This window comes from Phasianus colchicus, chromosome 19 (assembly GCF_987193195.1).
Source record: "Phasianus colchicus chromosome 19, bPhaCol1.hap1.1, whole genome shotgun sequence".
Taxonomy (NCBI): Eukaryota; Metazoa; Chordata; class Aves; order Galliformes; family Phasianidae; genus Phasianus; species Phasianus colchicus.
This window is the reverse complement of record NC_143454.1, coordinates 11,474,538-11,499,716: the sequence shown is the minus strand read 5'-3', so window position 1 is coordinate 11,499,716 and position 25,179 is coordinate 11,474,538. Positions and strand designations below refer to the sequence as shown.

Here is a 25,179-nt window from a genome sequence, read left to right as displayed (position 1 = left end):
GCTCCTGCAGGGTCCTGTGAATTCCTCCGAGCCCAAGTGCTGCACCCACCTGGCTCGGCCCGGCCACAGGTGCTTGCATGGCCCCTCGCAGGGCCTGGCCAAGCCCGCAGTGCTGGGGCAGAAGCGGCAGCAGCACCGCAGGCTGTGCTCCCAACCCTCTGCTCGGCCTCGGCGCTGCGCTTCCCCCACCCAAAGAGCACCAAGGTCACATTCACAGAGCTGCCGGCCCCAGAGCAGCTTTGTTTGCTCCAGACAGGCCAGGGGGAGCAGACAAGGGAGAGTCAGTCAGTGTTATCACAACTAATGCAGCTCATTAGAATTGTTTTAAACTCTGAAAGCAAATGAATACCTAATGAGATTTCCCCCCAGGTGTAATTAGCAATAAGCTTTACATTGCTCTAAAAATACCCTCCAATTTTTTGAAAAACTAAATGCAGATAACTGGAAGCTCTAGTTACACTTAATGAACTGAACAAAGCACAGTGAAAACTAAGAATATTTTAATTGTGTTTATTTAGCCTTCAGCAAAGGATCTAAGACATTTTCATAATCATCAAATTAATTCCAAAATGCCTCTTTGTAAGCTGTCCAGCCAGCAATGTCGATGTGGATCACACACAGTGCACTATTTCCAGGTCGGACAGTCAATTTACTGAACAATGCATTATTCAAGGACCTGGAGCCACGTCTCCACCAATCTTTCTTTCCCTTCTTTCTCCCATGGGCTGTTTAGCACACAAAGGAGTTTATCAACTCAAGAAACACCACAGTTCTGGTTAGTGAAAAAAAAAAAGTGGTATCTTCTTCATTCCATATTTGCCCCAAAAAGATCAGTGATGAAAACACTCATCTTTAAAGTTCTCCAGAATTACTCAGTTGGATACTGCCTCTCACGTTCACTTCAATTGATAAGCTGATTTCGTATCACTGACTACTGCAAACGACAACTCATTTCGGCAGTGATCAGCCAGAGCAGTCTAAAACTCCCACCCTTGAAAGGAAAGAAGCCGCAGCTTGATCCATGGACCATCTTACTCTGAAAGAGTTCAGGGCTCAGTCTAGTTCTGATTAAATCAGCAGCATATCAGCAGGGCCCTGTGTCACCACTCCTGTACCTCTGGCTGGTGGCTGCCAGCCCTCTGGGACCAGGAGGCTGCCCTGCTGTGTGCTGATGTCCCCGTCCCATGGCTGCGGGCTGATGCTGGCACCCAGCTCCAGGCTGCCAGGCCACAATACGGCACGTCCACTCTGCCCACCGGGAGCTGCACAGCTTCTCTTGTGCTAGATGGCAGGACTGCACGGCAGCCTTTCACAGCTTCTCTGCATGTCCCTGAATAAGCATGAAGCAGCAGGACGCAGGAAGGGATGATGGCAGCTCTCCATTCTGTTCCTCCTGACTGCGCTTCCCGGTCTCCCCTGGAGTTCATCTGGGGCCCAGCAGCAGCACGCTGCATTTCTGTGCAGCTCCAGGTAGTCAGATCCCATCGATGTCCTTCAGGTCCCCACGCCTGGCTAACTGCCTCCCTCTGAAGCATTGCAAAGAGGAGTTAATTAATTCTGACCACTCCTAATGGTCTTCTAGGTCACAAATTGGTGATTCAGCTTCATTAATTTGATTTCTAATGTTTCATCCTTTGCACTCTCTGCCCGATTAGCTTCTTGAAATTTGGTTTCAGTAAATGGGATGAGCAAGGCAGAAACTTCCAAAGAGATTTTCCTCACTGGCATTTGGAGGACGAGCCACAGCACAGAGCTCCTGGACCTGCAGCCTGGCTGCGGTTGGTTCTCCTTTCACTCAAGCCTAAATCAGGAAAAGCTCCGATGCAAATTGCAGCAGAGTAACACCAGCACAGGAGGAAAATCAGACCACAGAATATCTGAAAAGAACAAAGAACTGTTTTTTCCAATAGCATTTTTCTGATAGCATTTTAAAATAAAAGCCAGCATTAATTTGTAGGCATATGTAAGCAGAGATCACATACATTGAGCAGTGCCCTCTTCTCTATCCATGCAGTGTCAGAAAAACAAAGCAAACAATGTCAGCTGCCCTCATGGGAGCAAGAAGGCTCCAAGTCCCTGAATGCTGATCCTTGGTCTTGCATCATTTCTACACAGATCACTGCTGAAAGACCCCCTAGAAAGTGAGTTACAGGTTAGAGGTGGAGGAAGTGAATACATTATTCTACACTTGGGATCAGGCTGGGGTTTAATAACTTACACTGATGTTTAAAAGTGACCCAAAGATCACTATGGCTCATTTTCTGGAGGAGAACAGGAATAATATCAGTCATACCCAAAATGCAGCATCTAATTCTGTGACACTGGAAGTTTCATGACAAGGTCAAAGAAAAAACAGAAAATGTTCTGCAGCTGCAGTGGTTCAGGCAGAAAATGTTACCTTTTGCCTCCATACAGATTGCTGAGGAGCATCACCTTCAGCCTGAATTAACCCCAGAATCACTGTGAGCCTCAGCCCGAGCCACGCATGGCTTTTCAGTCGGGTTTGAATCAGAGAGGTGCATGTGGTTTTCCACAAAGCCACAAAGCGATGCGAGTTTGGGGCTACTCTACCAAAGCCAAGCCCAAGTTCGTCACAGCAGAGATGTGAAAGCAGGCGGTCCCACCTGGCTGCGGTTCTGCTGCAAACACATCACACAGCTCTAACTACAGCAGGAAACGGATTTCTGAGGCCAAAGGAAACGTTGAGGTGAAGACATTTTCTAGGAAATGAGCTGAAACGCGCAGATGTACACCCAGAGCAGAGCAACCTGAGAGAGAAAACAAACCCACAGCTGTGGCTGGAAAATAAACCTGCTCTCGCTGCCCAGCTTTTCACATCTTGGGAGCCAATGAAAAAGTGCTCGAGTGTTCTCACTGCTCAGACATGTGCAACCTGGACCCTTCGCTGAGCTTATTGTTCCCTTGCAAAAGGCCCATTTATAGCAAGCCCAGCAAGCCTGAGAGGGGACGGAGGACAATGGCAATCTCTCCCATTCAGCAGCAGAGGCCTAGGAAATATTTGCTACTCCAGGAGAGCAGCAGAGGCGCCTTTTCAAAGCTGCCTTTGCTGGGAGCTGAGTGACAGCTGAATCACAGTGCTGCTTTCCAAGAGCCAGACCTCAGTAGCACTGCCAAGAGTGGCCTGTTGTATTCAGAGCCCCGACACAGCTGCAGTTACTGGGAGGTCCTGCCATTGTCCTCCCCAGCAGAAAGATGTTTCTGTCCCCCCTTCATAGACCTCCATCGCTGCCCAGTACCGACAGGCTGAATGAAAATGTCAGCAGCAAGCACCGAGCAGATGTGAAGGGACCGTGCTCTCTGACCTGGATTCACCCATCGCATGGGCCAGGCTGAGAACCGCTCCGTGAGAGCCGTCAGGGGGACAGGAGCTGCCGCATGGGCACGGGGCACAGACCTGGCTGACAGCAGCACTGCCTCGGGGCAGGAGGGGGGAAAGGTTCCCCGGGACCCCGGGCAGAGACGGGCAGTGCTGAGCAGGGCCGGGTTCCTGCACCAGCAGGGAACTCCCCAGCCAGCCCCACGCTCCACTTCCACACCGTGCACACCGGTCACAAGCAATTAACACCCTGTTTCTGAAGGGAGGCTGTAGACTCAAAATTCAAGCTTTTCTAATCATACAAGTGATAAAAAGAAGTTTTAAAAAGCATTAATAATACAATATGTCCAGGAAGTAAAGATGACAGCCCGTGGTGTCATTCTGTCTGCAGAACAGCAAAGGGAAATGTATTCAAAACAAAAAAAAAAAAAAAAAAGGGAAATAACTAGAATAGTTTCACAGTCCAAAATAAATAAGATGCAGGAAAAAAAAAAAACCCACTGCGCAAACTAAGAAAAAAATGCCATAAATGTTCAAAACAAATTTTAAGCAAATATTGTCCCCATTATGTTTGCAACATTTCTGCAGCGAGCACTGGAACCACAGCTCATTAGCCAGGTGCTCACGTTGGGATCGAAAATATTCATCAGAGGTGAACGTACTGCGCCACACAAACCCCCACAGCCCGCACTGCTAACAGTGTGCCATGGGCAACCAGCAGCAAAGAAAGGACTGAGCAGCATAGCTGAGAGCTGAGCAAAAAGGGGAGAGGAAAGGAAAAGACCTGGGGGAAATGTCAGCAGGGCAGGCAGTTGGGCCGGGGGGATTTTACTTCCTTTGGGAAACAACGGGGCGCATAGAAAAGGGCTGTGCTCCTGGGGCAGCACAGGAGAGCAGCTGCCTCGTGCTGTCAGCCTGAACAGGGACTGCGTGGGGCAGCACCCGGTGTGCAGCAGCCACGGACACCTCCGGTGTGGGGCCGGTAATCTCTCACCAGGGCTGAAGTGCAGATGCGGGTCTGCAGAAAGGACAGCAGCACAAATATCACGGAGGCGAGATGAGACAACTTTGAAGAGAAATGAGACAAAGATGAAGGAAATTGACTGGGATTCAATAAAGCCTGAGAAATGCACAGTGGACAGGGTTTGATGCAGTCAGAAAGTATTTATGTAAAAATAATTCTACTTTAAAAGATTTTTTTGGATCACCTGAATGTTTTTTTGCATCCTTCCTCAAGCAGTGGCAGAAGCCAATGGTTTCACAAGAAAACAGCCCTGAAAGAAATCCCATTTGCAACGCAATGACACCACAAATCCTTCCTGTGGCCGCTCCACCTGCCCTGCCTGTGCAGCCAGAGCAGGAGAGCACTGCTGAGCAAAGGGAGAAAGCCCCGGGATGGAGCAACTTCTTCCCCATGCTTGAAACCAAGCAAAGTGCCGGCACCGACAGCACAATGGGGCCATTGAAAGCAGGGAGTGATAATGGGAGAGGAGGCGGCACCACACAGCCTAAAACCAAAGCAGATTCTTCCCAGAATTCACTCCCAGAGGCATTGCAGCGAAGGGAAAAACAAGAGGGTAAAAATAAATTCAACTCCGATACACAGTAATTGCACAACGGGGATAACAGGGATCTCAGAGGTGGAGATTATAAAGTAGCAGAGTTTTAAAAGTTAAAGCTGTGAGCACCAAGAATTAAAGCACAAGTTGATGAATCCGCAGAGTACATCTTAAACGGCTGCTGCAGCGCTGCACCCCACGATGGTCCTCCCAGGGCTGCGGCTGCCACAGCAGCGGGGCTGCGCTCAGACAGCGGCACCGTCAGAGGGGAGCGCCGTGCCCTGAGCCCTGCAGTGAGCAGGGCAGCACGCAGCCCATCCGTCAGCGCCCCGACGACCGCAGCGCTCCTGGCACAGTGCAGAGAGACTTCCATTTCTCCTCCTTTTTGCTTTCTGGTCTCTGAGCCAGCAGGCTGCATTCATTTCATGTTTTAAAAAGTTCTCACGTAACCACAAAGATTAGAAATATATTTTCTAAAATGAGAGCTTAAATTGCACCAAACTCTGTTTCTCTCAACATCTGGAAGTAAAGCCCCACCAAATACCACAGCGCTTAGTCACGTACCCACAGGACACCCGCGAGCCTCTTCCCGTCAGCGCAGGCTGCCCTGGGTGCCGGGGTCCCACAAGCCCTGCCCTGGGAATGTGGCCAAGGAGAGCGCTGACCTCGACCTCCCTGGGCCACGCAGAGCCAACTCCTCCCCGGGCTGACAGTTCTCTCATATCCGTACGGAAATGTCGCGGATGCTGCACGCAACTGTACCACCTGCTGATGCCTTCTATACAAAACAGGCCTTGCCGTGTGACCGTGCCACACTTCAGGAAGAGATCAGAAAACTTCTTTCCATTATCACTTTTCCTCTTGCCAGGGGAAAAAATAAAAAGTTACTCCTCTGTTAGGAGAGAAAGCTCAACTATTGCTTTCACACCGCGAAGCCAAGCAAAAGAAACTAAATGCCCTCTACTGGGACAGCCTCAGGACAAGAAAACTATGGGAGCCGTGGGAGGAGGACATCATCAGTGCTGGAGTTAAGGAGGGACTCAGCCACATGCTGGCAGCAGCGGTGCAGGCATCCCACCTCCAGGGTCTCCTTCAATGTCACACCAAATTTATACATACCTCAGAGCAGAGATGTGTGTCATTCTTCTCCGATTAACACATTTCTAATGGGATCCAGGCAAGTCTATTGAGACACAGGGTTTGGGGAGAAATGAGGTGGTTTTGATTCAAGCCCTGGCTTCCATCAGAATGCTGTGGTCTGCTCAGAGTATCTGTGGACATCACTTTACAACAGTTTAACACACATACATACAAAAAAAAAAATCCCTGCAGGTTATAAACTGCAGGCACTGTGATTTGCAGCTGGACCCTAAAACCTAACTAAAAACCTGTGCAAGCAGAAGGCACGATGGGACCCTGCAGAGCTGCGGTGGCCGGGAAGGGAAGCGGCAGGAAGAGGTGCTCAGGGGCCACCATCCAACCACCTGCCCAGGCCCAGCAGAAGCCACAGTCCTGTCTCTGCTGCCCTGGAAGCTGCAGGCAGCTCCTCCTGAGCCACCCCTACTGCTGCCTGCGAGCCACAGGTGGCTGGGCACCGTCCCTCTGCCTCCTGCCGCCTGATGGGCTCCCAGTGCCGGTGGTCTGGCTGTAGGCACAGCCATAAAGACAGCAAGGCACAGGCACATGGTTTTTTTTCATACCCACTAGATTATAACTAAAAATATTTCAACAGCTGTTTCTTTTTGCTGCAGAGGAAGGCAAGGAAAGGGAAGCACATGGTCCAAGTTAGTGTCTCAAGGATATCTGCCTTAATGTTGCTACTAAAAAGAACAGGCATCTTATATATTGCCAAAAATCCATATCCTGCTGTGCATCGGAGATCAGCAAGTTCCCCCTCCATCTACAAACAGCTCTCAACCAGCCACCCGTGACAGAGACTCGGAGGGCACCTGAAGCGCCCTCCTTTTGTCCAGTGCAATGGGTTCAGGGCCTTGGCTGACTCTTTTCTCACCCTCTAAAGCACAGTGGCTACTGAAAAGCAGGAGGAAGGGCCCAGTCCCACCGCCTCCCAGGAGATGCTGAGGTAGGTGAGTGCCACCCGTGCACATTCACTGCTCTTTGCCAAGAGCTGCTCCTGGCCGACATCACCACACCCAGAGGTACTGCTGAACTCATGCGCATGCAGCCCCAGATCAGAGGATGGCACTGACTCTTTCAGGAGGTTTTACAAATGCTTCAGGAAGTGCCTCCTGAAAGCCAACCCTTGGCCTTGCTGATTGCTTTAGGCTCCACCTGCTTCCTTCACGCTGACTCCTGGTGTGACATCTGATCTGGCAAGGCAGCATCTCCACTATTTTAACTGCCTAGTAAATATTTCACATGCTCCTGGCTTGCAGCTCATGCAGTACAGGCAGCCTCGTCCCAGGTAACAAGCTACCCCTGCCTATAAGGAGCAACGGTGTGAGTGTCTATCCGAGCACATGAGAAAATAGTAGCAGTGTCACCATCCTTAGCTAATTTGGCACTTCAAGCAGAAACGGGGCTTTTATCTCTTCCTTTTCATTATAACATGGGGAGACAAACATGAGATATCAATAAGTAACTAAGCTGGCTACTGAGGACAAACAAATAATTGCAGACAGTTGCTTGGTAAGTGATAAGCCTTTGGGGCTCGATCACCACCTGTAGGCAAGCTTTGATTCATACATGAGATCATGGAGGAGAAAGGCACAGAGCAGGCATGCATGGAGCAGCACATCATTTCTCCTGGTATCCGGCACAGCAAACACAACCAAGCCTGCTTCTGCCAAACCTGGGAGGAGAAGGAGGCAGAAGAAGCTACTGCAGTGCTTTCTCACCATACTTCTACCTGCTTTTTGCCCATCTGCTCCTCCCTGCTCCCATAGAAGCACACACACGATGCAGAACGATGCTCGGAATGCCAGAGCTGTTCTGAGCACCGCACAGCCCAGCACAGCCCATCCCCATCCCGCACAGCACAGCCCTGAGGCCGTGGGCCGGCCGGAGCTCCCTGACAAACAGAGCAGCCGCTAGATGGCAAACTCACAGCCCAAACGAAACGCTACGGACTGTAACGGGTTCCCCGAGAGCTGTGAAATCGAGAGAGCCAAAAGCCAACAGGGTTGAAAAAAAGAAAAAAAAAAAGAAAAAAAACAAACACAGAGAAACACAGCTTGCTCCTCCACCAAGTTCAGTTCCTTCGTATATTTCTGCCCCACCACCACGCTGCACGAGGATGAGCAGCACAGAGCACTTCCAACAGCCATAACCCATCCTCAGGAACCCACACGCGGCTCCGGCCATCCCTGCACGGTTACCGCAGGAGGAACACAACCACATTCCAGCACAGCCACTGAAACGGCGATTGCTTAAGCCAGAAAAAGATGCAGCCTGCGAACAGCACGGCAAAGGGAGCCCAGATTGCAGATCATGTATTATTCATTGCTATCACTGTAAGCCCCCAGCCGACCTGGCTTTCCACTGGCAGCTGCAGGAAAGGTGGGGCCACTATGTAGATCAGAAATATCTTGCAAATGACTCTTAGGTATTAGCTGCACGGCTGTGAAAAGAAATGAATTGCACAGTAGCCAAAGCTCTACACAAGCAATCATCTTTGTCTCACAAAGTGGCCGTTTGTATTTTATGTCAGCCCGTTATTATCCTAAACCAGTTCTTGAGCAAAGATCAAAGCCAGCCCGGCTAAGGCAGCCCCACTCATTACGTGCCGGTAATTTTTCTGAGCAGGAGTCCTTTCCAGGCGCTGGAGTCACAGCAGTGGGCGTTGCTGTACGCGCGGCTTCTGAAACAAATGGGTCTCATGGAGCCGAAATTTCAACAGTGCTGCTGAAGGAGCTCCTGCCTCCACACCCAGAGACCGAATGCTCAGAATCGCCGTGTGCCTGCAGAAATACGCAGGCAGCAATGTGACAGCAACTGTACAGAAAGCTCTGCTCTTACTGTTCAGCTGGAAGGGGAATCATCCCTTACTTCAAGAACGGGAAACAGACAGGCTTTTGTTTGCCGTCCAAGAGACCTCACCGTGCTGCCGAGCAAGGCAAGACCAACTCCAGGCAGCGAACTTACCGTACGCCTGTCACAGAGTCCATCAAAACTATCTTCCTTTGTAGGCCAGTTTCAGAAGTTCACTGCCTCCCCTACAGCAGCGCTGCTCCCTGTACTCGAAGCAGCAGCAGTTGCTGTGTAACCCAGACTCAAATATTCCTCCCATCCGCGGTTATTTTAAGAATGCCAAGCAAGAATATAAACTCACAAGCATTATTGAAAATACTTGCCTGATTGATGATATTCCTTCATGCCCCTCTGCAAATCCAGCCTAAATCTATAAAAACAGAGATCCTACTGATCCCTGCTTGTGTACCTGCAGAGCCATTCATCAGAAGAACTCTCAATATTATTTCCCAGATTACACTTTCACATGATTTATTAAGAAATTTTGCACCACCAGTTCTGAACCACATTCACTCATTAGATCTGTTGATCACCAAAGTCAGGGTGTTCCCTGCTCATGAGACTCATGTAACCATCTGCTGCTTGCAGCTGTGAACTCAGCTCCAGAAAAAAGAGATTTTCATTGACTCTCTGCAAAAAACCCAAACTGGGGCACTCAGAAGTCCATTTGGGTGGCTCAACCACATACCCTCTCTGCTCTGCCTTTTTAATTTCATTCACACAAGCTGGACAAATTTCTCCTGCAAGGGAAGCATGCAGCCCTAAGCAGAACACAGTGCTTGCTCTGCTCTTCTGGTCCCACTGTTCCCTGCTTTCGCACCCACTCTGTTAAATTGTTGACACATCTCATAACCGTGACCGTTATGACCAACACATTCGATCAGTACGTTTCAAACCTGAGTGCTGCATTTGCCCATTTAACGAGCAATATTTCAGACATTTTCCAAACTTCCTGTCACCAGCATTAGCTAACACAAGAGCGATCTAGACAGGCTCTTTTGTTCAGAGCAGCTGTGCTGTAAAACAGGCTGAGAATCTTTGTGGCCACGAACTGCTCTCCAAGGTCTCCCCATCTCCAGTCTGCCATATGTTGCCCCTATAGTTTGTACAAAATCTTTCATTTCCTCTCTACCCTGTTGCATTTCATCAGGTTAACCTAAGAGCGCGCACCAGCACCCAAACACCGTCCGCCTGTAGCACTGCGTGCCCCACTCTGTTTTGCAGAGGGCAAACAGCCCTGTGCTGCAGTTCCTTACATGATCTCACTAAGTTCTCTGGTTTTCAAGTTTCTCAGCTTTGCAATATCCTGCTTCCAAGGAAACCGCTGAAGGGCCACACCCAATGCAGCCCGTGGCAAAGACAGTGCTTGGCAGCCATGCTGCAGTGGGACCATCCGTGGCCAAAATCCAGAAGTCAAAGAGATTTAAATCTGGAAAACCAGCAAGGACTTTTGAAACCGTCCACTGAGGTTGCAGAGAGACAGGTCCACTCAGTAGCCAAAGCACTGGGGGCAAGTCTTAGCTTCCTGCTGCTCCACTGACCCATACAGCCCATGTCAGCTCATGTCAGCAACAGGTTCTGAGAAACAGAGAACTGTGGCTGGGAGCAGCCATGTGGAAGGGCAGAGCTGTGCTCTGTGGACATCACGGGCTGCAGGAAGGGAGAGTTTGTATTTGATGCTTGCCAGGGAGAGCCTGCAGGGCCTTGCTAAGTGACAAGCAGCAATGGTAAGAGTGAAGAAATGCTTGCAGTCTCTTGAGCAATAAACAAGAGGGGCCTCTTCAGTTCTGTTTCAGCTTCGGAGGCCAAAGAGACACAAACATATGTCAGACTCAGTGTCAGAAGGATGCTGATGTACCTATAGCCCAGTCTGATAGGCAGCTCACTGCCTGCAGGTCTGCCACCCAGAAACCCTGCACAGCGGCTGCTGGGAGCTGCGTGTGGGCACAGCCAGTGGTTGGGCAGCATTCCCAAACCCACACCCTTCAGCATGGATGGTGCCCTGGGACTGCCATGCCCCAGCTGTGGACAAACTGGCTGCACTCCACACTCATATTTAGGAAATGCCGTCCCTGCTCCGAAAGCCACAGCGAGCCTGAAGTCAGCAGGGCTCAGTCAGAGCGCCTCAGTTCCTGGGGTCTCAGGGACTCCCCGCCCTCCTGCACGACAGCTCATCTCCCGTCACTATGAACAATCTGAGCAAGATACAAGCATCAGCAGCACTAAATCCTGCTCTCCTCTGGGTAAAAGCCAAGGCTGTGAGTGTAAAGCACAGGATGTGATTTCCTGCCCCTCCTGCAAAAGGAAGCTACAGTCCAAAAAGCAGAGAAAGAACTATTAATCCTGGAACAACCATTTAAATGTTGGTGATCACATGATACAGTTGCAGAAATACCAATTCAATTCAAACAAAACGTGTAATATGCTAAACATGCTGGACTCATGACACAGAGAAGGAGATACCAGATCAGGGCGCTAAGAAGAGGAATCACTTCACAGACCCCCAGGGAAACACGCCTCTATGAGCACTGCTCTTTGGACAGATCTCTTATATGAAGGAAGAACAAGAAAATCATTAAAAATGGCAGATTCTCTACAGAATCTCCTACAGCTCTACTTTGTACCGGCCAGAGCAGTGATGTGCTGGCCTTCTTGGGAAAGGAACCGCTTGTGGACTCTAAGGCAAACTAATGCACAGCCCCAGCAGGTTCACTTTTACACAGGTTTTAAAGAGACGGAGAAATAAGCAGTGCTGTTGAGTTAGCACTGAGATGGGCTGTGCAGTTCCAGTGCTACTGCCTGCTTAACACAATGAAATGGGATGAAAAGGACCCTAACGTGGCTGACTCACCTCCTTACCCAACAGCCTAAAATGGCGGGGGGGTCTCCAAAGATCAGAAAACACACTTCTAGGAGTGAGGCTGTATGGACTGTGCAGCCCATTGCTTTCCACGGGCTGCATCTGTATGACTGTAAGAACTCTCCCATACGCACAGCTCAACAACCACTTTGTTTGCAGAGTGTCTTCAACCATTTGCAGAAGACTGACAGACATGTGTGTGCAGACGCACGCCGTGCTGCCACGGGGACCTGCCTTCTGTTCTTTCCCACTACAGTTTTCCACAGTCTAAAAGAAAAGTATGTTACGCTGTGCCCTTTGTGCAAGAAGACATAACACAAAAGTGTTTATTTGCCTATGAACATCATAATCTTCATAGATCGATATTAAAACCCTCCACACTTATTTTCACTGCCTTGTTCAATTGAACTTAGAAATTCCAGCGTATCTTGAGAGAGTGCTGAACAGCTGCAAACTAGCCAAGGGATCACATTCCCACAGCTGGTATTAGAGTCCAAAGCCCTTCATGTTTGACTGTGGGATATGTACAGGTCAAACGAGAAGTTATACTGTCTGGGAACAAAGTTTCACAATCCTCGCAGACAGCGCGATTTCTTTCTACAGTTCTTTGATTTAATGCTGCTCTCTTGCAAACTGCTATTTTACAGTGGGGGTTTTCTGCAGAGGTAACGCAGGGCCAATTAACTTCCACCAGAGGCCATCTTCTATGTAAATTCTGTTATATCCAAACTCCGAAGCGTCTCCACTGACTGCCTGATTAAATGTAAGGTTTAAGCAGTGTTTTCGGCGCTGATCTGACAGGTGCCCAGAGAAATGCGCTGGGCTGCGCAGCGGTGAGGGGAGGTGATGGGAGCCAGGACTTCCAAACTCCAGATCTGCTCAGTATTATTAATTACGCTTTGCCAAATTTCTTACCCTCATCTACAATCTGTCAGAGACGTGCAGTGAAGGGGAAGGAGGAGGGTCTAGCCAAGCAATAGGCTCTCTCCCTGCTCTGCCACTGCTCACAGCACAGCACCGGCGCCAGCGGATGGCCTGAGAGGAGCCCACACACGTGCCTGGAGTTCGCTCAGGAAAAGGCGAACGGCTGACGTGGACACAGCAACTTGCTCTTGCATGTCATCAGCAGCACCAGAGAGGATGCCATGAAGTTCAGAAAGACTCAAAAGCACAAAACCACAGCATCTGAACAGAAACCGTTTCCATGTACTTTCTGCCACGTTCAGTAACTCAAGTTTCAGAATATGTATTTGGGAGGTAATGACCCTCAGCAAAGTCAGAAAAAAAGACAAAACTTAGGAGAAATTGATGCTCTCATGAAGACTATTTCAGAAACGAGCAGAGCAAAAAGATGCCGATGCCTCACGCAGTGCAGCTCAGTCACACTCGGGGCAGCAGCAGCAGCTTGTTCCCAGCCACTGCCTGGAGAGGTGAACCCAAGAGTCCTTTCTTTATTTTTAACCAAAGCTCAAGAGCTGCTTGGCAGATACAAGCTCTGGATTGCTAGGCAAGCACAAGGTTTTGTTGTCTCTTGTAGCTGAGAGGCTAGCCTGACTCCCTCAACAGCTTTGTTTCCTGACCTTGAGTATTCAGCAAACACTGTAAAGGGCACAATGGTCAGTGGGGCAGCCCATTTGCAACAGGCAGGGCAATAGGCAATTATGCTTTGGAGACAAAGTGGTTGCATGCACGTATATATGAGAATAAGCAAGAGAGACCAGGGGAGAAATAAATAGTAGGAACAAAACAGGCTACTTCTTAAATGCCATGCCCATCCTCAAAGTGCCCAAAGCAGTCGTGGCTTCCAAGGAAAGTGTCACCTGCAAAACCAAAGGCAAGCAGTAAGCAGAGGCACAGGATGAGATATGCTATTGACCAGATCAGCAGCCTTCCTTCCTCAACACCTGCAGCACACTCAGCTCAGGCCAGCCTGGCCAGAACGTCTACCATCAGGAGTTGGTCTGAGTGGATCTCTGCTCAGGGCTGTCCTGTGCTGCAGAAAGACAACAGTTACCCAATGCAACCTGGGCATAACGCATCTACTCTGCCCATTCCGCTGCAATTTCAGAGTTTTCCAGCGGTATTCACGATGTCTTTCTTCTTGTGAGCTTCCAGAATTAATCACCAGTGTGTGAATTTGGCTTCCCATCCCTTTTCCCAGCTGACAGGAATTGATGGCACCAACTGCCATCGCCACAAAAGATAAGTGATTCCTTCACTAGCATGGCAGACATATGCCAGCCAGGAAGAGAAGATCTGATCATCAGACTTGCTTGTTTTGGCTTTTCAATGCACAAAAGGCTGTTTTTCTCAGAATTAGGGTGGCTGCGACAATCTGTTTTTAGACAGAGTTAGAATCACAAGATAAAAGAGGCAGAAATCTTCTCATCTGCATATTTATCATCAAAATGCAGCAACTGCATAATTTAAGCTTAGCGTTAAAAGTATTGTATGTATATTTTAAGGTTTTCCTACTCAGGTGCAAAGGAGACATGCTTTCACTAAGGAGGTTAATTATTTCCTAATGGTGTGAAAACAACAGAAAAAAAAAGAATCAAAAAGAATTTTCTTACCCTCCCCCCTCCCCTGAGGCACGGCGCAGAGACATCTCCGACCACAGCCCTCCCAGACACTGGTAGGGAAGGGACTCACAACAATAGAGTCAGCGGGTCCCACGGAGCCACTGAGGGTCTGGATGTTTGCACAAGGTTGAGTCGCAGAAGACTGGCAGAGAGAGAGGATCAGCCTCATCACAGCACTCACCTGAGGCGGGCAGCTCTCACACGCAGGGATGGGCACAGCGCTCAGCTGCCCACCAGATGCTGCAGAGCTCAGCAGGCTCCTGGCCCCAGGGTGCAGCCAGGTAAGCATCACCCAGCCACTGCCTCCCACGTGGGCGAGGAGGGGGGCGCAGAAGGACTGGGCACAGTCTGTCTCCACCACTGGTACGATGCAGGTTTCCCCATTCCACCTCTCCAGCTCTGATAAGCACATGGTGCCCTTGCAACCTGCAAAAAAGCACCAACTATTTGTGCATGGGATCCATCTTCTTAGTGAGAGGATGCATGCGGGCTTATTGCTGTCTTTCTAACTGGCTGCATCCTTAATGGAGCTGTTTTTTACATGACCTCCAGAGCTGACCATGCTGTTTCAGACCAGGCCTTGTTTTCACGCTTCTCCTCTGCTCCGCCCCTGCCCAGTCACATCCCCGACCCAGCAGGTCCCGCACACCCACAGCTGGCTGCTGTCCCCTCACTGATGCAGCTCCTGTGCTCCCTGCTGGCTGCCACTGTGCCCTCACATGGCCACACACCATTACTGTGCCATCACAGCCCCATCCCTAGGATCCACAGTGCCCACAGCCAGCTGATGTGTACGTGTGGCTCCTGTTTAAGCAGACAAGTTAGAAGGGCAGTGCCTGACAACGCGCCACAGCCTGAAGACAGCCGATCAAACCAATAAATCCCCACTCGCTCCCCAGCAGCTGTAGCCCAATTAAACTCAACGGTTCACAGGTGTTCATGTAATGACTTTAACACAAAACGCACCGTTCCCTTTAGGGGCCTTTAAAAAAATTTAGAGCTCTTTAAATTTTATATACCAACAACATCAAACCAAAGTAGGAAATAATAAAGAAAGAAAGGAGATAGAGCAAAGAAAATACACAGTGTCAGCATCAACAACAGCCTAATTAAACAACGGCCACCAGGAAAACGCAGGTCCTGCTCAGCCAGGCACAGTCGTTCTGGAGATGCGTGTGCTGATGCAGAAGCAGCTTTGTGTTCACCCTGCTGCACTGCTGGTGCCTCCCATCACCAAGCCCTCCGCTTCCGTCCTCCGAGCAGAGCTGCAGCCGAGCGCACTGCTGCACGGTGAGGGCCCACCTGCCTCCCCCCCTGCCCAGAGGTCGGGGCTGGTGTGCTGGGCACAGCCGTCCACCCCAGGGAGGGACGATGACCCCACAGCTGGCTGTGGCCCTGCACTTCATGTCAGTGGATTCAGGGAGCCCTGGCAGAGCTGACACCTTCGCCTTCCTGCCTGTCGGCACCATCTGTTCGTGCTGTGCCAGCAGCAGGCTCCAGCCTGGTGCCTCCTTGTACCTGGGTTGTTCCACCTCGCTGGCTGCAACATCATTACTTTCTTCTATAGTTCTCCCACGGATTGCAGATGTTCTCTCTCCTCCTAACCCACCTTCTCCCCCAGTCTGTTCGCACTGAGCTGCACACACGAGTCTCTTCCAGTGCCCAGACTGCAGCACGGAGCTGCTGTGTCCTGAGCAGCAGGAGGGGCGAGGAGGAAGGAGATGTGATTCTCTCAAATCTCAAGAAGGAGCACCAGGCTGAGGACAGACAATCTGGGGACCCAGCAGGGCCAGGATGAGACAAATAATTCACAGTACCTCAGGTCTGGGGGAATCTCAGTCCAAAGTTTCCTTACTGCTGCCACTGGCTCACTCACATTTGTGACTCCTAGCTTTCCTACGGCAAGACACTGAAAGTGGATCTGATGCTTCTGTTCTGAAGCAATCCCAGCTTCAGTTTTTCAGTCTCAGAAATATATGTGAAGTATTGTTAGAAAGAAACGTTTTTGTCCAGAAAATTTTTTGAAGGGCAGTGAAAAAGGTACCAGCTCCATTCTGATCAGGAGGTTCTGAGAAATCAGTTTCTCCCCATCTCACCAAAACAAGAGAACTTAAGATGCTGAAATGTTTTCAGACTTCAGAAATGAAGGTCCAGTGCTAAAACAGAGGGCTTCTGCAGGGCTCCACAAGAGGATAAAACTGCATCTTGATTGGTCTGCAAAGCCAGCAGTGTGTACAGGACCAAACCAGGCAGCTCCAGATCATGAAGTCCATTTTTCGTCACACAGACAGCAGCAGTAAAATCCCTGGCCCCAGCCTGTTTTGCCCAGAATATGAAACCTGAATCTCTTTCTAAAAGCAAAAATATGCTGGGTTCCAGCCTGCATCCATCCTCAGCCTCCTCTGCTTAGAGGGGTCAGAAGAGTCCTGCTGGCACTGCAAAACATAACCTTAATCTTAGAGCAACATGGGGTATTTGCAGCTGCATATCTTATTCATGCACCTACAGCATCTAGCACTCTGGGCCCCAACCTGGGAGATTCCTTTAGGAATTACTGTAATATAAATAGTAAATAAATAGGAATAATTATCTGAGGATGATAACCAGTGATTTAGATATGAAACAGCCCCGGGATGCAAGTGATAATCTCCTGAGATACTTAGCCATCCTTTCAAGATGCACGAAGACACACAAGTAGGCTAATTACAAAGGAAAATGTCTCTTGTATATAAATCTCATCTAAATTCAGAAGCGATGCAAAAACAAATCCAGTAGACACTCAGGAAAAGTTCAGTAATGTAGCTGGGAAAGGTTAATTTTTAGAGATTATTTTAAGATAACCCAGAAACTCCTTAAATACAAAAATAGTGAAACCTGAAATAGCAGCTGCGAGTGTCACACCAGAAAGGCACTCTAAAATGAAAAGAACTATTGAACTGCAGAAGCATCATGGCAAAAAACACAACAATTTCATTTTCTTAGTTTAGTTTCAATTTATAATTCACACAAGTAGCTTAAACACGTTGATTTGAGATCAAAACAGAACTGCAGGTTACATAGCATCTGTTCTATAGGAGGGTGCTGTGTGCACTGAGATAATTTTAGATGAACGTGTTATAAACAAGATCTGTGGAACACTGCAGAGTAGCAAGTTCTGAGGGAGAGAAACATACAGTTTAAAGGCATAAATTGTTTAAAATGTTTAGAATGTGGTTGTAAAGCAATCAACCAAGGAATCTGTTTCCCAGAATCGGACAGCTCGCAGAGATGAAGCGGTTGCTTCCTCTGCACCCAGCGTAAGATGTTCTCCATGTGGAGGAGCACGTCTTTATGCAGTGATCACAGTCCTTACTCAGTGATCACGAAGCTGCAGCTTTTTCCCACCTTCTTTGCTCTTTTCCAACCCCTGCACAAGCTGTGCTGCAGTGGCACTCCAGCAGACACAACACAGCCTGGCTGGAAGAGCCCAGCTGATGGCCACACGCCTCTGCTGAGGCCAGACTGGTCAGTACAGATGAATAGCTGTAGATAAATAAAAAAATACCTTTATACCTTCCTGGAGAGGATGGTTTGGGAGATACCCAGGAACCAAACTACACCACCAAGACTCCTTTTAAATTATTGCAGAGTTCATCTGCCCACGTGTTCAGGGACACAGAGCTGCCAGCTCCTGCTTGCTTCCTAGCCTGATGGCAGCAACCATCATACCACAAAGAATCAGGATGCAAAGGGAAGCAGCTGGCACAGCTCCCCCTGCACCATGCAGACCTCCAGAATGACCTCACAGCCCTGAGAGCTGCAGACAGGCAGGGCAGGGCAGCAGGGCATTTCTGAGGCCTTCTGCCCCAGCATCAGCCTCTGCCACACAGCATCTCCGTGCGCACCGAGCCGTGCGCTGTCACTCACATGGTTTATATTTAAATAAGCCCTTCTGTTGAACTCAAATTAAATATAACTCAGCTGAATGTGATACCATGAGAGAGCCAAGGCTGGAGGCAGGAGGGAGAACGAATGGGCCATCACAACTGAGCAAATACACAACGAGCTATGAAGTTAACAGCAGCCTGCACACGGCTGTGGTGCTGGCCGAGCTCACTCCGCAGCATTCATTGCAGTGAGGTCACCATCACACGTCCCTGCGCTTCGTGCCCCGCTAGACAGACAGACACACACATCTCCAAATGTCACAGACAGAAGGAAAATTCAGACTCTGTGATCCGTCAGCACGCACAGCAGCACCTGACCGATGGGAAGTCAGCGCCCCACAGGCTGCTACCCCAGGACTGTCTCTGCAGCCCGCCGGCACCCAGCTGGCAGCGGATGCCACAGAGCCACAACAAAGCTGGCAGCAGCTCCCGCTGTGGTGCAGGCCCAGGCTCTCCCAGCACCCACCTGATGAGGATCTGCTCCCACCGTGCTCAAGCACTGCTCAGACCCACTGGGGAGAGCAGCTGGGGTGACTGGGTGGGACAGCGGGCACCGACTGCGTGCATACTGGCAAGGAGGGAATTAAAAGCCTGGGCATTAAAAACAGGCATCGGATGATGGGAAAGTGTGACCATGGCAGTAGCCAAGTTGTACCATAGTGGTGAGAGAGTTCACAAGAAGTAATACAACAAAGTCAAACGGATCTCCAGGCCTTTGGGACTCAGGTGTTCAAATTCACTGCGCTGTGCACTCAGTTCCCTGAGACATTTCATTAGGCTTCGGGATAAACCAACACTTGTAAGCATCCTCATCAGTCATCACACTACACACAGGACTGAACAATCCACATATATTTAAGAAACCTGTCCCGTGTCCAGCTACAGACAGGCCCAGCGCAAGGAGGAGCAGAGAGAAAAGCAGGCTCAGAAAACTCCTTGGGCTCACAAGAGTTAAAGATGCTGTGAGCCCCAGTGCCAACAGACTGTCTCCAGTACCGATAAAAGTGTGTATTGAAACATATGCTAGGCAAGCCCTGCTTTGTCCTGCTGCAATCTCTTCAATTATTTTTTGTGTTGTGTATTTTACAAAGGATAAATCAGGGAACATTTCAAGAAATGTTTTCTCATTCTAAAACTTATCAAAATATTGCTGACACTGATCCATGGCTGGGAATGTCATTCCTGAATAAACATGATGTCATTCTCATTCCATTCATACTTCTCCTGGACAGCTGCTGTCAGCCTCAGTGAAGAAAAATGCCACCTCACTGGTGACAGCTGCCACTTGAGGTACTTTGTATATCAGCCTCCATAGGAAAAAAAAAAAAGAAGAGCCAGTCATGCAGATGCTATTTAAAGTATGTTGCATCTTGATGAGAAATGCAAAAGTTAATACAGGGCAGGTTGGTCTGTGTCAAAAGCCTGGGCAGCGAAGAGTAAGGAACATTTCTGGTCTCACCTTCCTAAGAAGCGAGGCTCAGACAAGGCCCACACTCCTGCCCTGTAGCTGCTATAAAGACAAAAAAAGCACTGGCTAAGATGCGCTTTACTTTTTCTTATTCAGATCTAGTCTTGGAAAGTCTTCTGGAGCTCATGGCTTACAGTGGCAGAAAGAAGTGCATGAGCAGACACAGTTCTGATGCTCACTGCCCTCATTGCAACCCAGAAAACAGCCCAGAGGTGACACCTGCAGCTTGGTGGTCCCCTGCAAGAGCGCTGAGGGTGCCTCCCATCCCACCAACAGCAGCGAGCAGATCCTCACAGCCGACTGCCTTTAGAGGAGACTGTGTCAAGGGCTGCAGCCAAAGGGTCTACAAAGGACCATGAGTACAGACTTGCCTCCTTTCCTATGGACTGCACCACAACAAAGCCAGCAGAACAATCAACAGATAGCCCCCCTTCTTTCCTCACATATTAACATAACACAGTAGCTGAAAGGCAGGGATTTCCCAGCCACATTCAAAAGCAGTTCACCTCAGTCCTTATATGACTGCTTGCTCCCTTACACATTTTGCAGGTTCTTCCCACAGAAGTCATTCTTTGTGTCAGGGGCTCCAGACCACTTCCCATTGCAATAGGTGCCATACAAAACCCACAGCTGAGAAGTGGTTTGCATCCCACTGGGCAGACAAGGTATCCTCATCTCCACCCTCTCACACAAGGACACAGGAAGCACACTCAATGGAGGAGAAATGCATCTACAGTTTCTCACAACACGTGGAGCCACATCAGTATTTAGAAATTATGTGACATTTTCCAGCTTGCACGGGAGGTGCAAAGGAGATAAACAGCAAGCTCTGCCACTGGGAACACAGGTGGGCAACTCCGAGAAGCCGGAAGCAAACAATTCTCACCTCAAAGTTCGTTCAGCAGCACCCATAGAATCACAGAATCACCAGGGCTGGAAGGGACACCAAGGATCATGAATCTCCAACCCCCTGCCACATGCAGGGCCACCAACCTCCTCATTCAATGCTGGACCAGGCTGCCCAGGGCCCCATCCAACCTGGCCTTGAACACCTCCAGGGACGGGGCATCCACCTGAGACATAACTTGCTTGGGAGGCTTTTGTGATTAATGCTTACCATAACCCATTTGCTAGAATTCCACTCTTTACTATCACTAACTTTCCCATCTTCCCTGCATTCCTTAATGGCTTAGAATTTGTCACGAACTGGTCAGACAACATTTGACTATGTTTGTGTCTTAGCCCCGCTCCGGGTTTAAGTATTGAACCATCTCCTCCAGCAATTGGAGCAGGAGGGCAACTCTCAATTTACCTGCCATCCATGGACAACACAACACAGATTCATAAGAAATCACTGCTTTTTCTAGGATTCCAGTCACACTTGCAATTTTTTGGCACCAAGACCTCCTGCTCTAAGAATTGTCCTAGGCTGGTGTAGCTCACCCACTGCTTTTTAAGCAGACAGACCATCCCTTCCCCAAAGAACAGCCCAGATGAAATCTGTTCTCTGTTCTTTCTGGCCTCCAATTTGCACAACTGCTTCAGCATTAAAGGGACAGATGTTTAATCTGGGAAGCTTTTCAGACACATCTTGAGCGAAACAAAGCTTTGTGAATCACTGGTACTGAGTGGGATCTTTCAGTCTGCCACCGTCCTACTGGCAGAGTCCACTCTAAATGCACTCACAGTGCACCCGGGACAGCAGGCACCCCACGGAGTAACACCAGTACTCACCACAGCCAGATTCCCAAGGAACAAATAGGTCAGCAGTCTTCCCCTGCTGGCTGTGGTATCACACCATGCACAATGTGCCCCAGCAGAGCTGCCCTGCCCCCAGTGGAACAGCAACAAGTCCACGCTAGGCATGAGATCCACTGTCACCATACATGTTCATTAATACTTTTCCCTGCTAGTACTGGGCCATCACTTCAACATTTATTACGCCTCCTGTCCCATATATGCTCCCAGGTGCTCTTCCAAGGAGTGCAGACTGCCACACAGAGAAGAATGACAACGACATGGCCTCTGGCTCTCCTCTCAAACAGCAGCTTTGCTGTCATCCCCTGGAAGAGCTCCTGTTTCTTTACGGCTCTGGAAACACGGCTCAAGCAAGGTTGCCAACACACGTTCCTCCGTGTCAGACATGATGCTGATTCTGGAGCCTGCGAGCGGCCTGTCAGCTATCATTGTGCCAGGAATACCCGGCCCTGGCTCTGTTTTCAAATTCAGTCTGCGTTAGGTTGAATAAGAGGAGCTGTCAGGTATCTGGAAAAACAATAGCAGCTCTTGCTTTAATTTGCATGGCCAGCATTGAAATCCTTTGTCACAAACCGAAGTGGGCAGTGGATAAAAACTAAGAGAGCAATAATGATGCAATTGACATAAATACGTGAAGAGTGCAGCTCTGCGCCCAACCTCACACCCAGCGGGATTCAGGTGCAGATTTGTTGAGTCAAAGAGCCAGGAAACAAACGGATACCCAGCACGGCAGCGCCCCGCTGCAAGCGGCGTTTGTCAGACCGCCTCCTGCGGGCTGCCCGCATTGCGGGGGAGCAGCAGCCGCGGTTCCTTCCCTCGCAGGGCGCACAGCGGGGCCGCGAGGCGCTGCCTTTGCCCGGGCGCTTCGACACGGAGGTCCTCCGCTTCCCCACCTCTGCCGCTGCTCGGCTGCACGCCCTCATCGCCCGTGCAGGGTCGCACCGCTCGGTGCAGGGCAGCACCGGGCCGCCACAGGAGCGGGGGGGAGAGGGGAGGAAGCGGCCACACCTCAACACGTTACAGCGCGTAGGTTTTCACAGCGCTCTTTTATCGCGATTTTCACAGGACCTCAACCCCACGCCAGCAGAAATAAACCAAGCCTTACCGCCGCCTCACGGCCTCCTCTCGGCACCGCTCGGCTCACGGGCAGCGCCGGACCGACGCGGCGCTCCGAAGGCTCAGGACGGGAGGACGAGGCCGCGCCGCGCACCAGCCGCACGGCACGTGCTGCCAGCGCCCCGAGCACAGTCACAGCACGCGCGGCGCACGGCAGCAGCAGCGGCTCCGCCCGCGCAGAGGGAGGCCGGGAGCGGGGACGTGCACGCGGGGGGACGGAGGCAGCGCGGGCCCGGCTCCTCAGCCGCCGTGCTCGAGGAAGTCCTAGGATTTCCTTCGTGTCCCTCCGTGCCCACGGAAAGCGCGGTGCGCCCGAGGAAAGCGCCGCAGCCCCGCGGCTCTGCGAAGCGCCGCGCTCAGCACGTGGCTGCCGAGGAGCAGCCGGCGCTCCCTCGGGGCGGTTCCCGCAGCCGGGCACCGCGCTGCCGCTCTCGGCCGCGCCCCGGGGAGCGACGGCCCGTCCTGCCGCGGGGAGCCGCCGCCCTCGGCGCTGGAAGGGCCGCCCCGCCGCACCGCTGCCGGAGGTCCGCGCCGCTCCCGCGGTTGGGCGGAGGTGGGAGGTGGGCGCAGCCGGCCCGGGGCGGCGCCGCGCCGGGGCCGGGCATGGCATTCTTCGCCGGTCGGGACGGAGAGCCTGGAACAGAGAAAAGCTCTGGAAAGGAGTTAATCACAGAGCCCCTCCTTGTGAGCGCAAAAGCGAGCCCGATTGCGTTAAGGGCTCTTTGCTGTCCCGCACTGCGCGGACGGCCCCGCTGTGACACGCGGTGCCGGCCGCTGCCCCCCGCCCGCTCCCTTCATTCCCGGTGCTCCGAGCGCCACCGCAGCGCTCTGCGCGTCCCCGGCCTGCGGGGCTGGAAGTGCCGCACACACGGGAGGTTCTCGACGTTGCACCGCGGGAACGCGGCCCTGCGATGCTCCGGGCACCGGCCGGACCCTGCGAGCGCGTGACGGCATCAAACACGGCGTGTCACGAACAGGAAAACCCACAGCTGCTTTCTCACATACGTCCCGGCTCCAGAGCTCTCCCTTTGCAAACTGTTACGTGCTGGTTTGTTACAGTAAGCGATCTCCTGGCACCATTTCGTTAGCTGAAGCGGGGGCAGCAGCACATGCCCGCGTCTGACGTTGATTCTCCCCCGAAGTCCCCCGTAACAGCGCTACGAGCGGCTGCACGCGATGCCCCCGGCTCTGCGGGTCGGTCTGACTGCGCCGGACGTGGCCGGCAAACACAGCCTGCGGTGGGCAGCGCCAGGAGACCGTAATGAGCGCTAATAAGAGCGCTAATAGCGAGCAGAGCGTGTTATCTGTGCGGGGAATGACTGTGCTTCAAACGAGGACAGAGTCGGAAAGCAGAAAATTAGAGCTTCAACCATAAAGTTCAAAGAACGCTGAGAAAAAGCATGAAAAATAATTTTGACACTTTGAAGTAGAACTCAATTGTTGCATTAAACTGTATTTTGAATAAAAAAATAACAATAACAGCATTCCAAATATCTATTTTATAAGCTTTACTAATGTGTATTTTTTTAATACATGTCAGAAATTCTTACTTGAGGCAAATGCAATATTTATAGAAAGCAAGAGACTTCAAAACAGCTCCAGAGACTTTAAGCTCTCGATTTATTCACAGATTTAGAATAACTCAGGAATACAAAATGACAAAATGTACATTTTTTATATTGTTTACTAATGTATTGTCTCTTGTCCCTGATCCGTCATTTCCCTGACTGGAGGAAATATATTCAGCTGCTTCACTCCCTTTAATGCTACATAGTTCTGGAGGAAAAAATTCCCATTTGGTAAAATCTATTACAATTCTGTCTTGCAGAATATCACTCCCGGAGAATTATGTGAAGATCATTAATAAATACATTTTTACAGTGACAGTCATTTCTTCTTTGGTCGTAATTTGTATCTATTATTTGCCTCAACCTCTCCAGCTCCCGGAGAATCCAGCGGTGAGAGTGGAGGCGAGGAGCGGCAGTGCAGCTTCAGACCAAAACCCAAATGGAGTTTTGCCATGTGGAGTTAGCCAGTGGCTATCAGAGAGCTGGAAGCCAGTTAGCCCTGAGCTCACCGTGTCACTGGGTGTGGAAAGATGTTCTCACCTGCTGGAAAAGGCCACCTCCATGGAGCACTCAGAGGAGCACGGTGCCTCTCCTGGCCGCTGCACAGCCAGGCTGTGTGGAACCACAGCATCCCTCACAGCTCACCGTGCTGACATAAAGCTCCTTCCTCAGGCAGGGCCTGCACATGTGCCTGGGCCCAAACTGATCAGAGATCCTGGTGAGAGATGCCCTAAATAGTCACAAACAGGGAATACGTGAGAATATAGGAAAGCAGTCAGGATATTCTTCCTTTTAGCATTATAGAACATTCATTTCAAAATACAATGATCCCTGTCCCGCAAAAAGCACATTATTTTAGAAAGGTGCCAAACATTCCTTCTTTTTATTTATTGTCTGTGTAACTTTCTTCATACTGGAGGCATTTCAGAAACTGTGGAACTTGCACTGTTTCTTTCTGCCCCTCCAACCCACAGACGAGCTCATTTCGCTGTTGCTGGCAGTTTTCTGAGGCTGC

General features: G+C 50.4%; 1 protein-coding gene and 1 long non-coding RNA gene across 3 annotated transcripts; both read right to left on the bottom strand.

Moving 5' to 3' along the window:
* Positions 1 to 453: 453 nt before the first annotated feature.
* On the bottom strand, positions 454 to 25,179 carry LOC149915471 (uncharacterized). 2 transcript variants are annotated; one of them, XM_090121513.1, is made up of 2 exons: positions 22,586 to 25,179; positions 454 to 1,526 (listed from the first exon to the last, which is right to left on the bottom strand). In XM_090121513.1, exons 1-2 carry the CDS (start codon positions 23,204 to 23,206, stop codon positions 1,101 to 1,103), a joined length of 1,047 nt encoding a protein of 348 aa, XP_089977639.1. In that variant the 5' UTR covers positions 23,207 to 25,179; the 3' UTR covers positions 454 to 1,100. The 2 variants fall into 2 exon arrangements, 1 of the variants encoding a protein (XP_089977639.1); XR_016458959.1 differs by lacking the exon at positions 454 to 1,526 and adding an exon at positions 17,139 to 21,987 and having other exon boundaries at positions 22,586 to 23,054.
* On the bottom strand, positions 3,828 to 16,801 carry LOC116234385 (uncharacterized). The gene is made up of 3 exons (XR_004168119.2): positions 15,060 to 16,801; positions 14,510 to 14,754; positions 3,828 to 13,566 (listed from the first exon to the last, which is right to left on the bottom strand). It is a non-coding gene; the product is annotated as an uncharacterized LOC116234385 (long non-coding RNA).